We start from the raw sequence: 17679 nt of genomic DNA, 5'->3' as shown, positions 1-17679 counted from the left end.
ATTGTATTTCAAATGTATTTTAAATGTTGTAAGCTGCCCTGAACCCCCTGTGGGGATATACATTCAATAAATATACATTTAATAAACATTTATACATTTGTTTATATGTATATAAACAAACATAATAAACAAACAAACTGGTTAACCAACTGGTTTTATGACATGAACTATCTCTGAAGCCCATCTTGCCTTCTGTAGAACTTTGTCCACCACATTACATTCCTTTACTATTTATATATTCTATCACCTTTTGGTCACCACTGTTAAAAGTTTTCACAGTTTCCACTCTGATACTTCACAGCTTAGGTCAGAACAATCTCGTTTCTGTTATTGATGTCTACAGATAAAGGTTGTTTTGTACTAAGCAGTGAAGTATCAGAGTGGAAATGTTTCTATTCCCCCCAACAGTACTGGCTTCAGGGATAGCCAGTGAGGCATTTTATTGGCAGGAATTGTTGGCCACTGATGCACAGCAATCAAAGGGGGAGCGGAAAGGTCATTCTTGTTGATAGTTGTTGGGGAAAAATTGGGGAGGGAGGGAGCGGTTTACTTGGCACAAATGCCCAGTGCAAACGTAGACTCCAACTACCTCATCTACTGCCATTTCTCCCTCCCACCTCTGCAGGGCCCTGCATTGGTAGATGGGTAGTTTCCACCACAGAAACCATATCATGGCTCCACTGTTTCCCAGGCTCTTTCTTTCCGCTTATTAAAAGAAGAAGAACTGTTGTTTTATGATACCCTTAAGAGCTCTCCAGAGCCCATAACACTGGACCCCCTGAGCCAATCTTCACCAAACTTTGGGGTTTGCATCTATGTAGTGAAAGCCTGCGGAAGTCGGCTAATTGAAAATTCCCATAATATAAAACAATGGGGATTTTTTGCGAAGCTGATGTGGGGGCATTTTTGCAAGTAGATGTCCCAACTTTTCAGGGTAGCTTTCAGGGACTCTCCTTGCATGAAAGTTTTGTGAAAGTTGGGTCAGGGGTTCCATTGTTATGTGTTCTGAAGAGGTCGCCCCCTCCCTCCTCCATAGACAAGCATCAGCCGATTAGCGAACGACCAGAAAATCTGACTCTTACCTTCTTGCTTGTGTATGGAGGCGGGAGGGGTGACCTCTTCCAGACCCTATTTACATTTATTGTTATGGCCATTGGCCAGCATAATTCCAGACCCTATAACTTCAGACCCACCAACCCAATGTTCACCAAACTTGAGGTTTCTTGCGAGGAGAATCCCTGAAAGCTACCCTGCGAGTTTGGGGGCTCTACCTTAAAAAATGCCCCCAGGGCTGAATTTTTTCAGGAAACCCAAAAATAAACTGAATTCCCATATTTACCGGTATGAGAATTCGGCTTATTTCGGGTTTCCTGAAAAAAAAATGAGCCCAATAAACCCAAACCCGAATTTCACCTAATATTTTTTTTTTGCACATCCCCTACTGTGGACCATTGTTTTGTTTTCCATATTTGTTGGCATATTCTTGTTAAGATTATTTTGATGGACTGTATTTCTGCGGCTTGGAATACCTCTGTTGATATCCATCTACTCCCAGTGATTTGTTTCTCCCAGTCACTTTGAGTACAGCTTTCACTTCACTTTCTAAAATTGTAGGTTCTTATTCAAAAGTTTCTCTTTGAAGGAAACTGTCATCCTTTAATCACTTCAGTATAGTTCTTCAGTGTATTGTTCCCATCTTTGTTTATTTTGTCCTGTTCAGTTAAATGTATTTTCGCGCTGATCTTTCAACATGCCTAACCATTCTTTAAAATTTCCTTTGATTTCTTGAATCCTGTGGAACAGATCTCTTGTTCTTCCTTTTTTCCTTTACACTGGTTATTATAGTTCTCTTTGTCTCTACGTGCCAGTTGCTGCAATGCTGTATTTAGACTTCTGATTCTGTTTCTGTCACCTTTTACTTTTGCTTCTCATCTATCTTTAACAATTTTAAGAGTTTTGTCAGTCATCTGTTGAGGCTTTCCATTACTTTTAGCTACAGGAATAGTCTTTGTGCATTCTTCCTTGATAATATCATTGTTTTCAACCCATAGTTCTTCTGGTTCACATTCACTTGTACTTTAGTAATGCAAATCTGCTATTTACATGGTCTTTAAACTCTTCAGGAATGTTTAGATTGTATTTTGGCCACTCGTCAGAGTCTAAACTCCTTACAGTATTGCTTTCATCTCCACTGAAACACACAAATCCCTTCACCATGTTAAGGTGTGCAGCCGCAAGGGGACATTTCCATTAAAACTAGGTAAAAGATCACTTAGACTACTTGGGGATATGCTTAACTGTGCTACTCTTTGTGTTTTGACAATGCATATCACTTGAACACATGAAGCTGTCTTATACTGAATCAAACCATTGGTCTTTCAAGGTCAATATTGTCTGCTATAACTGGCAGTGGCTCTCCAGGGTCTCAAGCAGAGGTCTTTCACATTATATATGATCCTATTAATGGGAGATGCCAGTGATTGGACCAGGGACTTTCTGCATGCAAAGCAGATGTTCTTCCACCAAGCCATAGTCCTTCCCTAATATACATCATTGTATGCCTGAAATCTACCAAGTCCAGTTTTCAGTTTAGAGGTCTGGGTCTGCTGCAAATTATGCATCTATTGTGTAATGTTATTTGTTCATTTTAAACCTGCTTCATGATAATTAGACAGTTTTTTCCTTTGTTCCGGTATAGTATGAAAGTGTAAACAATTTATCCCTATCCATTTCTCTAAGGTACTCATAATGTTATGCCTTTATAGTTGCCTTCATATATTTGAAAAATTGAACATTTTGATGTTTTAGTCAAAACACCCATTTCAAAACAAGTCTAAAAATACAGCATATTTGAAGAATATTTTTACACTAAATCTGTTTTGGTGCATTTGTTTCCTCTCCTTTTTTGCTACATACCTTGTTAAACATTTATTTGAAAACTGATGGAAGACTATTGAGGTAAAGATTGTGAGACAGCTATTGATGGTGATGATCGTCATAGGAAATGCACACAATGCTCTGTTCTGCCTCTCTGTGTGAAATTGTGTCATACAGTTTATTTTTCATCCTTGCTCTGCCTAAATGCAATATCCTGTATTTTTTGCTACATGTATGTAAGGACATAGCTATATAAGATACAGATGTCTTTACTTTTACATTACAGTGTTCAGTCTCTTGTGGCCGAGGGCAAAAGTACCGAGACGTTTATTGCTTGTCGAAGGATGGGAAACATTTGGAAAATGATCTTTGTAAGCATCTGGCTAAACCGAACGTGCAAAAGAAATGTAGAGGTGGCAGGTGCCCAAAGTGGAAAACAGGAGACTGGGGTCAGGTAAGATGTGACATCCTATTTTTGCCCCAAGCACTATGAGTATTATTAAACGTCTGGTTAGTAACAGAAAGCTATAGCTCAGTGGAAGCACATGTGGTGGCGAAACAAAAGATCTCCAGTTCAGTAACCACCGTCTCCAGGCAAACAGGGCTCAGGTAATAGGGTTGGTGAGGCCCCCTGCTTGAGGCTCTGGAGAACGATTGTCAGGCAAAGAGGCAAAGCAGGTGGTATTGGGTTAGGTAGATCGGCATTTTGGTTTGGAATAAGGCAACTTATGTTCAGCAACACGTCACTGTTTGTGTTTCTTTTCCAATTTACTGGTGGGAAACTAAAGTAGGAGTCTTCTGGCACCTTTTAGTATGGCTACAGCCCAGGAAAGCTTATGCTTCAGTAAAACTCTTTTCCAGTTTTAGGAGCAATAGGCTAACATGGCTGTCCTGCTTAGTAGTTCTTAGTAGTGTGGCATCCATATGGCTTGGGCCTTTGATCATGTTCTTATAAGACCGCATTGCAAGTCTTCTTTGCATGGCCATTTCTAGTCTAAGCACTCTAAACAGCCATCTGACAGAGAAGTGTCAGTCAGAAGTAAATGGAGCTAATTCTGGCTGCAGTACCCCTTCATTATGACATATGAATATTTATACTTTAGCCATAGCAGTACATTGGAACAAAAATCTGGCTTTTTAATTTGTTAAAAAATTATTTTTAAAAACAAATTACAAAAAATTTATAATTTAATTTTTAATTAAACTCCCCTAAGTATATTTATTTGACAGTCTCCCCTAGCATCAAAAACTTGATAACTGGAGACTGTCTTCACCTGAAAGGAAAATTAGGGGGGGGGGGGGTTGTCAACAATGGGGCCATATTAAATTTGTATACAAGTTACAGTTATGTACAGTAAAACCTTTTCATGTATATTCTTTTTAAAAGAGGGATCGTCTTATACTCAGGGTCATCTTCCTTTTGAGTAAATACGTTATTGAAAAGAGAGGAGTAAGCCTTTGCGGGCACACGAGCCTGAGGGTGTGAAAAGAGGTTATGAGAAATTGTTTTGTGAAGTAAAAAGCTGTGTATACTGCGGCCAGTCTAAGCCTTACAATTCCATAATGCCCTCCAGTCTCTGGTTTTATCCATAGCTGGGCCATTCCAGTTATTATTTGAAAGTTAGGGCCTTTTCAGCTAATATAGTACCCACCTTTTGTAATTGGAGTTTCGTGAGGGGAGAGCAGGACGTGTAGTTGCTTGGCAACAGCCTAGGCTGCAGTCAGCCGTTGCTTTGCAACCTGGATTGAGCAAAATAGCTGGGCTTGCTTATCACCTGCTGAGGGATGAGGAGGCTGCAACGGGCAGAGGATTGCACAGAGGCAGAGTACGGGTGAAGACTGGGCAAAGGCAGAGAGGGTAAGGAAGGTGCCCGGAAGAGATCGTTATTTGAGCACTGACTCACCTAAGCCAGGAATGTCGGTTGGCAGCTTTTGATCAGCTGCAAGTTCATAATAGGATTTCCTTGGCTGCCATGAGTCAAGTTGTTGATTGTCCCATTGACTGTGGGCCACAGGGATGAAGAACAGCATGAAAGCAAAAGGGCCTTGAGCCTAGGTTCGATAAGGATGGATGTGCCTTGGTTTCCTCCTCCAAATCTCGGTGAAGCTGGTCAAAGTGAAAAGCAGGGAGCTTCGTTTGGAATACTGTGTATCTCAAAAACAATATTGCAGAGCTGGAAAAAGTGCAGAAGAGGTCAACCACCATGATTAAGTGTTTGGAGCATCATTCCTATGAGGAAAGGCTAAAGAGGCTGGGACTTGTCAGGTTGCGGGGGAGAGAACAGCTAAGGGGAGACATTATAGTGTGTTACAAAATTATGCCTGGGGTGGAGAAAGTGGATAGAGGGAGCTGTTTCTCCTTCTCCCATAATACTAGAACTCCGGGACACCCAGTTAATGAGCAGTAGGTTCAGAAGAAACAAAAGGACATACTTCTTTACTCAAGTAACTAAATGTTTGAATTTACTGCCACTGGATGTATTGATGGCCACAAGCATAGAAGGTTAGATAGATTCATGGAGGATAGGTCTATCAATGGCTACCAGTCATGGTGACTAAAGGAAAGCTCCATCTACAGAGGCAGCAAACCTCTGCAGCATCAAGGGACGCCTCTATGCCCTGTTCATTGGCCCTCCAGGGCAAATGGCTATCCACCGTGTGAAACATTATGCTAGACTATATGGACCCCTGGTCTGATCAAGCAGAGCTCTTCTTATGTTCAATTATTACATTGTCCTATCCAAGACACTGATCCTGATAATGATGTTGAAGTCATAAGAACAAAGGAACATAAGAAAAGCCATGCTAGGTCAGGCCAAGGCCCATCAAGTCCAGCAGTCTGTTCACACAGTGGCCAACCAGGTGCCTCTACGAAGCCCACAAACAAAACAACTGCAGCAGCATCCTGCCTGTGATCCAAAGCACCTAATAAAATGGGCATGCTCTTCTAATACTAGAGAGAATAGGTATGCATAATGACTAGTATTCATTTTGACTAGTAGCTATGGATAGCCCTATCCTCCATGAACATGTCCACTCCCCTCTTAAAGCCTTCCAAGTTAGCAGCCGTCACCACATCCTGGGGCAGGGAGTTCCACAATTTAACTATGCACTGTGGGAAGGTCAGGGAAGGTCCCACTTTTGTAAGAAGAGCCAGCCTAGGATCTGGGAGACGCTGTTACTAACATGAAACTCACAGCTCCCTCAGTGTAATCTACTTCACAGGGTTTGGGGCATGATAGTACAAGGAAAGTTAAACCATGTACACTTCTCTCTACTGCTTGGAGCAATGCAGGGTAAAAATACAATAGATAGCACCACAATAGTCTGGATTTTGAAGAGAACCAGATCACTTACCAGCAACATATCTTACACTGTGTTGAGTTCAGCTGTACATTTCTCCCTAATTTCTCCCTAGGTTATAGATACAAAGTGCAGTTACATTCATACATTATAGACAGATTACAGAGTTCTATTTGTAAAGCATGAGTTCTTGCTTTTAACCATTAAGAGACTGTAGAATAGCATACTGTTCTTGGTCAGAGTCTTTATTAAGATTTGTCCCTCTTTTTATCTTCTCACTCTGAAAACAATATTTGCAGCTCATAAAATCATGCTGGTTCGTCGTAACAGTCTGTCAGATGCCCAAGCATATATACAAGCAGGCATTTTGAAATTTCTAAAAATTATCTCACATGATTGGGTCCAATTTGAAAAGAAATCCAAGTTAATAAGGATACAGTGTGATTTATAGCCTGTGATAATCTGTTATGACTTCGCAATTAACGACTGCAATTGCATTCCTGCGCCTGGTTGCCTATGCTTAGACCCATTGACACCAGTGGGACTAAGCATGGCTTAACTAGGGGTGTGCAGTTGGCTATACTCAAGCGGGAAACAAGCCCCCATAGAAAATAATGGCCCTTTAAAGTTTAAAGGACCTGAAGATGCAAACTAACTGCTGATCTGGTGAGTTTTGACTCCAAGGCTAGATCCGGAAACCAATGGTTCAGGGAGAAATGAATCTTTAATAATTTTTATTATCCCTACACGTTTTGCATGCAGCTTCATCGGGGGAATCCCATTTGCTTGCTATTGTGGGAGCTTTCAATCAGCCTACTTTCGCTTCATAGACGCAATCCTGCAGAAGGGGATTTTTTGTGAAGCTCCTGTGGAGGCATTTTTGGGGGCAGAGTTCCAAATGTTTAGGGTAGCTTTCAGGGACTCTCCTTGCATGAACTCCAAAGTTTGGTGAAGATTGGGTCAGGGGGTCCGTTGTTATGGGTTCTGGAGAGGTCGCCCCTCCCTCCTCCATAGACAAGCATTAGCCGATTAGCGAACGACCATAGAATCTGACTCTTACCTTCCTGCTTGTGTATGGAGGCGGGAGGGGGTGACTTCTTCCAGACCCCATAACTTCAGACCCCCCAACCCAATCTTTACCAAACATGGGGGTTCTTGCAAGGAGAGTCCCTGCAAGCTACCCTGCAGGTTTGGGGGCTCTACCTCAAAAAATGCCCTCCCCCAGGAGCTTCGCAAAGCCTGGGGAGAATCCAAAAAAGCCAGAAAATTACCCGGGATTTTTGGAATGGTCAATTCGACTTTGGCTTTCTCACCAGGTTTTGGAGTTCAGTAAACCTGAACCCAAAATTTACCAAAATGGCTCTTTTTTGGGCTCATTTTCAGTTCAGGTTTATCGATATGCATAGCCCTAAATACCAGTGTTCTAGGACTTATGTTGTACAGATTTTTTTCTCTCTCTTGGTAAAATGTAACCCATTATCTCACCTTCTTCCAATAGAAATCTAATCTCTTCCTGGATGGATTTTAAAGGATCATGACTGTAGGGGATACAATCAATTTGATTTTATTGAGTTGTCTCATAACCTCTAGTTCATAGGAATGACCCGGTACTTGCACAGAAGACTGTCTTTACCTTGTACTTTTATACCCTTATGCATAAGAACATAAGAAGAGCCCTGCTGGACCAGTGGTCCATCTAGTCCACCGTCTTGTCTCACATAGAGGCCAGCCAGTTACTCAGTCCATGAACATGCCACGAATTTGAGGGCTTTGTTCCTCAGCTAGTGGGAAACTGACATGCCCTTCTCTGTAATATCAATGAGCAACAATTACTCCAACAACACTTCCTAAAATAGTCAGTCTAGAAAGTCATGTCATTGATCATGGCAGAAAGCAATGGTATATTTTGTCTAGCTTTGCTATAGAAAAATCAGAGCAATAAGAAGAATTGCCTCATTAGAATGTTATGCCTCTTGTGTTAGATGCCATTGTCAGGGAAATATTTTTATTAGCTGCTGCAAGAGATTTTCTGAAGCCAGTTCAGAAATGACCTGTTAAAAGGAATTTAAGAACACTCCAGTTTTTGTGAGTTTCTTGTAAGTCAAGGCACAAGAAGCATGGGTATAGCTAAGAAAAAACAAAGACACTGTGTCTGGAGATTAGAAGAAGAGGAAAGGAAGTAGGAGCATGGCACACTATAAGGCACCCGGGGGCTGGATTTGTGGGAGGGAAGAGTCTGGAAAAATAATGGTTCATCTCTTATGGAGTATTATCAAACAAAGGCGGAGGGGGATGAACAGACAAAAATCATGACGGGTAAGGCATTACTCAAAAAGGATGGCTCTGTGGCACTGTTCAGCAGCTAGTTTTACAGCAGGAGCACATGGAGGAATAGGTAGAAGGTGATAGCCAGGGCCTCCCCACTGTTATCTAAAGTGGAATACTGCTAGCCATACACTTTGCTCCCACCCCAACTCACTTTCCCTCTGAACTGACAACCAAGGGCCAGATAATCCAACTATGATTTGGCACAGCAGCGGCCATTCGCTCATCCTTACACTGTAGTCAAGCTGATAGTGTTAGTTTGTGGCCCACCATTCTTTGTCTATTGAATGAATGCTTGTCTTGTTACTTTATCCAAAACGGCCTGCTTCTTGCTTTAAGCCAACCACAGAGTTCTTTTACATATATACTCCTTGAATATCCTGCCAGTTAATTTGTTTGTTTTTTGTTTGTTTTTTATGGACTGATCAGTTAGGTCTGCTGGGGTGAAATAGCCTCTGATGTATCAGTTCCTTTACAGGCTCTTACATCAGAAGCTGATTCTTTGGGGGCTCTTTAATTTGTACAGAAATAAATTGGAATGTTTACCTGCTTCCAAGGTATATCTCTCATTGAGAACTACAGTGGCATGAATGATGTTTCATTATCTGTTCTCCAATATAATGAACCGATCTTACTCCTAGGCCTCCTTTAAATCCTGTTGCTTAATTAAAAGAAAGTATTTCTTGGGGACAGGGGCATAAAACAGCCAGTAGCTCACCTCACAAAATATAAGAGGAACCTGACTTGAAGTTGCAGCAATTAATTTTCCGACTACCAACATCTTTAGAGAGGCACAAGAATGTGGGCCTTTAAAATGTGGTGCCGCACTGTGTAATAACAGCAGTCATCATCTGTATCAAAACTTGATTTTTTCAAAAGTTCATTTTCAACTAAGTATCTTTCTCAAGGAGAGCCAGCATGGTGTAGTGGTTAAGAGTGGTGGTTTGGAGTGGTGGACTCTGATCTGGAGAACCTGCATCTCCCAGATCTTAGAGCAACACTCAAACCACTATACTACATTGTTTGTCAAACACACATTTGAATCACTCTTGCCAAAAAAAAAAAAGCCTTGGACATAGCTATCTATTTCAAAGGAGCTATTACTGTCTTACTAGCTGTACTAATAGGGTTATGTTCCTCGATTTCACTTAGCTTCAGACACAATGTATCACTATATATTATCACAGCAAATATGAAACATTTGTAAATCACAAACAAGGGCTAAAATCCTTTTCCAAATACACTGCAGTTTAATGTTTTGTGTACATCCCTTGATCTTTGAATCTACTACTCCATCATCCCATGAGAATAAACAAGTTTTATTAATCACAGTGAAAAGCACCACACCATATGGGAAGCATTTGCATCACCTAGCACAGAAATCTAGCTGCATTGCGCTCCACTTTTCCAAGTTATACAAAACTGGCCTTTCATAAATATTTATAACCTGAGGAATGACCGTAGTCAGCTGTTCTTTGAGTCTGTTCACTTTATGGGGCACACAGACAATAAAAGCTGCAGTGCAGGAGAAATCTTGTTTAGGTAAATGATCTTTTTAAAATAAAAACAAAGTGTAAATTGTTAGTGTAAGAAAATGAAATAAAATATGATTTGCAGGAAACTAATAATTTGCACTGAAAACCAAAGAAAATTTGGCACCGATAACTATGATGCCTTGGGATTTATAAACGTGTTGCTAATAACTCTTGCCATCTCAAGAGCTGTCAAAATAATACTTGGCAAATGGCAGAATGTTATCCATGGTATATGTGCTTCAAACATATTATAAATTCCAGAACATTTATAGAAATTATATTAATAGATTATAAATTGTTGTTTAACAGCTCCTGCATTGACGAGGCCTATCAAACTATTACCTTCCGTCTCACAAAATGTCAGCTAAAATACGTTGCACCATCTTGACTTTTAAGCCTTTCCTCTGTAAAAGTAATTATCCTCTTCTACACATGCTCAAGTTGCATTTTAAGATGTACTGATGAGCCATATATCGTCCGTTGTCACATGAAGGCAGCAATCCTATGCACTCTTACTTGGAAGTAAATGCCATCGAACTGAAGGATCTTGTTTATGCATAACAATTGTATATAATTGAGCTGCCTATGTACGTTCAAAAATACGTTGTCAACAACTCCACGGCCCATTACCCGCGAATAAATGACCTCAGTGGGACTTACATATAAGAGTGTTCTGGACTGCAAACCATTATCACTATCAACTTTTACTTAATTGTTTTAATGAGGCTGTTAAAACAAGGATCTCCAGACAAGTTATTGTTGGGGTTTGTTTGTTTTTAGTTTTGAACAATGTTTTGCTAGGCTTCCCTGAGATTAGCATTAGGCAAAATATGTTCAAATGATAATAAAACCAGCAGTCAATTAAATGAAAAAAGGAAAGAAAGCAGACAGATTGTTAGCTAGATAATTGGCCACACACCAGTTGCTGTGGAGGGTGGGGAAAAGCCTGTTCCCTCCCATGGGGAGGAAGTAGGCAGAATTCCCAGAAACCTCCTAAGGCAGTGATCCCATTGGTTTACCTGCAGCAACCTTTGAGGAACAAGGCTTTGTAATCTGCAGGTGCAGCAACATATGTCCAGCCTTTTGTTGCTTCTGAACTTCTCCAGATCAGAGGCATTCTACCCTTTTCCAAGCAAGGATGATTAGTTGAAACTAGCTGTGGCATTCAGGAGGTTCATAATTTCATTAAAATCCTTCAGCAAGGGACTTCAAACCATGACAATTTTTGCTATTTTGGGAGGTTAGGCTGTATAGTATTTATATATGTAAAGCATTTTGTAAACATAGCCATGCCTCAAACAATTCTGCTAGAATCCTGTAGCTGGAATAGGGTTGCCAGGTCCCCCCTCTCCACTGGCAGGAGGTTTTTGGGGTGGAGCCTCAGGAGGGTGGTGTTTGTAGAGGGGAGGGACTTCAATCCCATGGAGTCCAATTGCCAAAGCAGCCAGTTGCTCCAGGTGAACTGATCTCTATCGGCTGGAGTTCAGCTGTAATAGCTAGTACCTGGAGGTTGACAACCCTAAGATGGAAGCACTTTATGTATGTGAAAAGATTATTTTTGTCCTACAGAATATTTCCCGGAGGGGTGGGATATTCTCAAAAGCAAGGGCCACCCTATCAAGAGACGGATTCAGGTGGCTTTCTCAGTCAGTAGGTTTCAGGCGCCACTAAAAATAGCTCTTTGTTGGCTGCTTCGTTTTCTTACACTAAGCTTTAAAAATGTATGTGTGGTTACACACGCCTGCAGTGTTATGACTTGGGGTTATAAAATTTATTTTGAGTTTGTTAAGCTGATGGAAAAGGGGAGGTAAACCGATAAAATGGCTCAAGTGGAGTGCTTTGTAACCAAATGTGGATATTGGTGTGCATCCCAGTTTTGGGAAGAGCTAAGTATGCATCAGGTTTGCATTTGCTGCCTCAGTCATGTGTTCAGCCCTACTCAGAGCTGCTGGCGGGTAGTGTTGCTGAATTTCCAGCAGAAATAGGGTTGCCAGGTCCCTCTTCACCACCAGCGGGAGGTTTTGGAGGCGGAGCCTCATTAGGGCAGGGTTTGGGGAGGGGAGGGATGTCAATGCCATAGAGTCCAATTGCCAAAGTGGCCATTTTCTCCAGGTGATCTGATCTCTATTGGCTGGAGACCAGCTGTAATAGCAGGAGATCTCCAGCTATTACCTGGAGGTTAGTATGAAAAAATAGCACTAGGCTCAAGGATATATGCAAATTACAAATTTATGTATACATATATAAACTTAATTACACAAGCTAACGATAAAAGTGCATAAGCTAACACCCATGTGAAAACTTCATAACCAAATTATTTACAAAATATTTTCTACATAAAACACAGATGCTTTGTTGTCTTGTCTATTATACTATTGTGCGGGACCTGTCTTAGAATTCTTTCTCTAATCTGAAATCAGTTACCTTTCCATATAATAGAGAAATTCTTCATCCACCATAAAAAAAAATAGGTATTTGACACTTACACTTTTTGTACTTCTTCAGTGCTCAGTTTCCTGTGGGAGAGGTGTTCAGCAGAGAAGCGTCTACTGCCATCTTGGCAGTCACAAAACAATTAGGGAATCTGAATGTGACCAGCTCAGCAGACCAATTTCAGAACAGGAGTGCCAAATGACTGAATGTGCCATCTACAAGTGGGAAACAGAAGATTGGCAAGATGTAAGTAGATAAGAGGGTGCGGCTGGAAGCATGGCTTACATTAAAAATGCATTAAAGGAACAGTGTTCTTGATATTCTTTTCTATCGTATTATTTGTTGGGGAGGAGTTATGAAACACACAGTGATGGATGGAGTAGTGGTTGGTTCAAAATTATGCCGTTGCCAGGTAGCCAGTGTTTATGATTCAATTCAACCCTCATTTCCCATTCCTCTGACAAGCTGCTAAATGTTGCATGAGCAACTGTTCTGCCAATGTGGACAGAGTTGTAAACTGTTTTAATGGAGAAGCATTTGCTATTTCACTTCTTCAGATCAGCTCAAATTCACCGAACACACAGTCTAGTCAGGTCATGTGAATTTGCCCTTAGGCGTAACACTTTCAGAAATCCAGTAGTTCTTAATGCATCGTATACACAGGTACCGTGTAAACAGTGCAGAAGACCAGGTCAGATTTATGTATTGCAGTATGTTTACCCACTTATGAAGAATTGTGAATGATGATGCTTTTGCAGGGGGGGGTTAATCTCAGAATCAGCCCCCCCATATCATACCTTAGCCTGATGCATATTGCTCTGTTTCTCTGAGAAGGTAAGTTGGCATCTTGTATAGTAGGGTTTGAAGATCCTGTTGGCCCTCTTGAGTCATATTCTTGTCTGAAGATGCATATTTATGACATATTTATGCTAGTATCTGCACTAGAGAAAACATGCCTTTCTGAGCCAGACCTAGAGGCTCATAGCACTTGTGAGCTATTGCATGATATTTTCAGAGACAGAGAAATGTTTCATAGGAGCACATCCCCCTTTTGGAGGGGGGGGGACCACAGAAAGCATTCTCGGATATCCTGAAGAGGAGAGGGTTGAATGCTGGTGAGGATTAAGTAATGCATGTCTGTATGAGAGGGTCTCTAACACGTCATTTTGTGCTTTATTCCCAAACACATTATGAGGGCACAAGAAATTGCAGCAGTATTTTTCTTAGGACACTTGTGACTGCTCAGTAGGCCTGGCAAGCCCTGATCAGGGGAGGGGATGCCCTACATTTAAGTTCTGTTGCTTCTACAGGGGAAAAATTGTAAAACAACCAGAACAACTCACTGTCATAAGCATGACATCACTTCCAGGGAAAACTACAATGTTTCTGCTAATTCCTAGAGCTAACCTTGTCACTTCTGGGTTTTCCCAGGAAGTGACATCATCACACTTGTGGTGCCGAGGGCCCCCACCAGATCTGCACCCCAAACTGTCCTACTAGTCAGACTATATTTGCCCTGTTTAATATTCTTTTCTATGCAGATGAGTGTGGAACTTACTGCCTCCTCAGGAATCTAGCGTTGAGAGAGCAGTGTCAAAATATATGTAATTGAATAAACAAATAATATGATATTTTGTGGTTTGCAATGATTGAATTTGCTGAATATGTTTAGTTCCCACCACAAACGCCCTGTGTAAAGCCCTGATGTTTGTTTGCACTTTCAATAGAATTAAACCCTTCTGTATTACTTATAACTCTTTATACTTTTACAGTGCTTATGAAAAACTTATATTAAATAATATTAGGAATGACTAGAGTGGCAATAGCATTGAATACATTAGCCACCAACAGGGTATATATAATAAGATCTCCTTCTGTGTTCTTCTGCCCAAGTACTGTGGCTGCTTTTGTTCTCTAGAAATCCTAGAATCATAGAGTTGGAAGGGACCACCAGGGTCATCTAGTCCAACCCCCTGCACAATGCAGGAAATTCACAACTCTCCCCCCCCACAGCCTCAATTACTCCCTACTCTATGCCCAGAAGATGGCCAAGATGCCCTCCCTCTCACCATCTGCTTAAGGTCATAGAATCAGCATTGTTGACCAGATGGCCATCTAACCTCTTCTTAAAAACCTCCAGGGAAGGAGAGCTTGCCACCTCCCGAGGAAGCCTGTTCCACTGAGGAACCGCTTTAACTGTTAGAAAATTCTTCCTAATGTCCAAATGGAAACTCTTTTGATTTAATTTCAACCTGTTGGTTCTGGTCCATTGGTTCTGGTCCGACCTTCTGGGGCAACACAAATATCCTCTGTATATTTGTGCTTGCACATGATCAAATCTGGCCACAAAAAGAGCTATGCTTTGGAAAATGCCTGAATTTGCAGCACATTCCCCAAGCATTAGATGCCATAAGCTAGAAGTGTTACAATAGAAGTGTATTTGACAAATGTCTGACAGAGACAGTAGCGCACCTATTGTACCCAATAAGCAGTAAACATGATTGTTAGGCGGCGACTTGGGGAATATTGGGTTGGTTATTGGCTCAGCCGTGTGGGCTAAATCTTGCTTTAGGGCATTTCAGTTGGCAGGATGGCATACAGAATGGACTTACTGCCAGGGACAAGCGGCAGTTAGATCATCGGAATGGTTCTTCAGGCAAATGCTCAACATTAAGTTCTTAAGAAAACACAAGGATGCATCTAAACACCTATTAAAGTTGGCAACTTGCTCAACAAATTCAAGTAGGAGGCTTATTTTGCAGAAGGCAAAATAACAAACAGAGTGTTTTTTATGGAAGTTGTTTGATCTATTTATGAATTGGGCAGCATAAACAGTACCCTCAGCTACCGTCATCTGTAAAAAAATGATTACTGTTTTTTCCCCAGTGTAATCCACTTATTAAGCACATACCTAAGCAGTGAGGGCACAGTTCTTGTTAACGTGAAAGTTCATATAACTCATAAAACTTGCATTCTGCAAGAACAGTTGTATTTCATCCTTTTAAAAATCCTTTCCGTGAAGCAACATGCAGTACTGTGCAGGAAATGGGTGACAGCGAATAGTGAAATATATATAGCAGCAATACCAGCAATAAGTCCCACCCATTGTCGAGATTCTATCATAACATATATGAAAAAAATCTAATTTGTGAAGTGCAGGTATTGAAACTGGCCACGTTTAGCAAAGGAATTGGCATCAAGGCAACAGACTCCACCCCTAATGTACATTCGTTCACTTGAAGGTGTGTAGGGGTCCTATTCTCTGTTTATGTTACCAGGGCTTTAAAAGGCTCTCTCGCTGTGATTAAGGACCCTGCATTTTCATATCCAGATTTGGTTAGGGTTCTCAGTCTACCGAAGATGTGCATACACTTACAAGAATTTAGCACTCCTTTCAAGGGCATATTGGGAGTAGATTTTGCTGCAGGATTTGTCACCACAATGCCATTCCCCTCCCTATATGCTATAGTGCCTATGGATAGGTTATGTAAAAAGGTGGTGTAGTTATAAAATGTAGGCAAGGAGGAACAACAAAGGTCATTCTCAAAACAAAATGTCCGTCAAACTGGTTTTATTTGCGCACCTTTTTTTAAAAAAAAAAACGTGTTTCTGAAGCCAGCTAAATATGGTTATGGTTAAAAAAAGATAATGTGAACTAATGAGACATCCAGCGCTTCTCAACACTGTTGTTTCACAGGGTCTGGCATGATTAATATTGACCTATACAGTCAAGGTTTCATAGATTAGTCAACATCAGCTAATTTAGGAGGCAATTCGTAGACAGGAACACCCCTGTTTGTGCTCTCAGTCTGTCTGTCCTTTTTTGTGTTTTGTGAACTTCTCAGACAGGTCACACCTGTGCATCTTGTGTGTGTGAGTGTGTTTGTCTTTACTAAAACAGGGCCTGAATTGGGTGTATATGTGGTAGGTGTGTGGTAGTTTTAGTTTCACGCATTGTGCATCTCGAAATAGGCAACAGGTTTTTTTTTTTAAATGTATCTTTGTATGTATGAAACCATCAAGCACAGAATATAGTTTTGAACTGAGGCTGTTTGATTCTATGCCTTATGCCTCTCCCTCCTGCCCCAATATTGATTCTATGCCTTATGCCTCTCCCTCCTTCCCCAATATAAGTTTGTGAAGGCTATGACTTCATGCTTAGCGTATTGGGCATTGGCATTGTTTTGTGAATATAAAGCCCTTTTCTCTCATCACCTTCACTCGATGAGCATCAACCTTAAGGGAGGGGAGCAAAATCCATAAAAGGCAAACGCAGTGCCCGGTTTTCCAAATTCCAAGTACAAGTCACAGAAAGCTAAAAAAGAATACCCAGTCACCTCCTCCTTTTAATCTTCTCTCACACAATGATCTTGCCCTTGACTTGCCTCAGGGTGTTGTATTAATGCTATCGGAAGCCCCCAGCATAACCCCCCTCCCAGCGTATTGTGGACCATGGGGATAATTTTGAAAGGGAAAATACACATTTGCTTTCCGTTAGCTTAAAATCCAGAGAAACTGCAGTCCCGTCTAAAGATAAGTGAAGATGAATAGAAGCCCTCGGGAAACGTATATTAATTCAACTGTTTTCAAACAGCATGACTCAAGCAGAGCTACAGTAACATACACCAGCTCAGAGATCCTGTTTCTGTAGAAAATAAGGAACAAAGAAAGATCTGACCTTGCATTGTTGGTCTTCAGCAGAACCCCTGTTAAAAAGGAGAGGTATTGTAGGAAACAGGCTGTAAATATAAGCACACCAAAACTAATTCAGGTAATTCGTTTATAAGTCCCCCCTTTAAAAAAAGAACACAGTAGGTTCATCAAATAGCATGTGTTTGCTGAACTTACCAAATTGGAGTAATTAGCTCCCAAAATAATGGCTCCCGCTCTTTCTCTCTCTCTTTCTTTCTCTCTGGTTGTTTCTCACCATTTTTTTTGCTTTAACTTTCTACAACTGGAAAGCATTAGATACCCCTCCCCCCCACACACATTGCCAACCCTTTTGTGGGAGGTGAATGTTTGCTGGGTCACGCTGGTTTTCTAAAGCTTTCCAGGCTCCCCCTATGCTGGGTGTGGGTGAGTGTGTGCGCACACACACACTCTAAATCTCTAACATGTGATGGAATAGAGTACAAGAAATGTCTTTTTTAAATTATTTGTAAAGCCTCATTATCTTCCTCCTCATAAATAATCGTTAATTAAATGA

At 41.0% G+C, this 17679-nt stretch overlaps 1 protein-coding gene across 2 annotated transcripts in view; it reads left to right on the top strand.

The window, feature by feature from the left end:
• The window catches only part of ADAMTS9 (ADAM metallopeptidase with thrombospondin type 1 motif 9), a 171528-nt gene that overhangs the window by 127086 nt on the left and 26763 nt on the right, over window positions 1-17679 (top strand). For both annotated transcript variants that reach the window (XM_056860504.1, XM_056860496.1), the window contains exons 29-30: window positions 3164-3331; window positions 12546-12719. In XM_056860504.1, the coding sequence (XP_056716482.1) occupies window positions 3164-3331; window positions 12546-12719 (342 nt within the window). The remainder of the gene's footprint in view (window positions 1-3163; window positions 3332-12545; window positions 12720-17679) is intronic.

This window comes from Euleptes europaea, chromosome 1 (genome assembly GCF_029931775.1).
Source record: "Euleptes europaea isolate rEulEur1 chromosome 1, rEulEur1.hap1, whole genome shotgun sequence".
Taxonomy (NCBI): Eukaryota; Metazoa; Chordata; class Lepidosauria; order Squamata; family Sphaerodactylidae; genus Euleptes; species Euleptes europaea.
The sequence above is the reverse complement of the archived record's forward strand: the minus strand, read 5'-3'. Positions and strand labels throughout refer to the sequence as shown.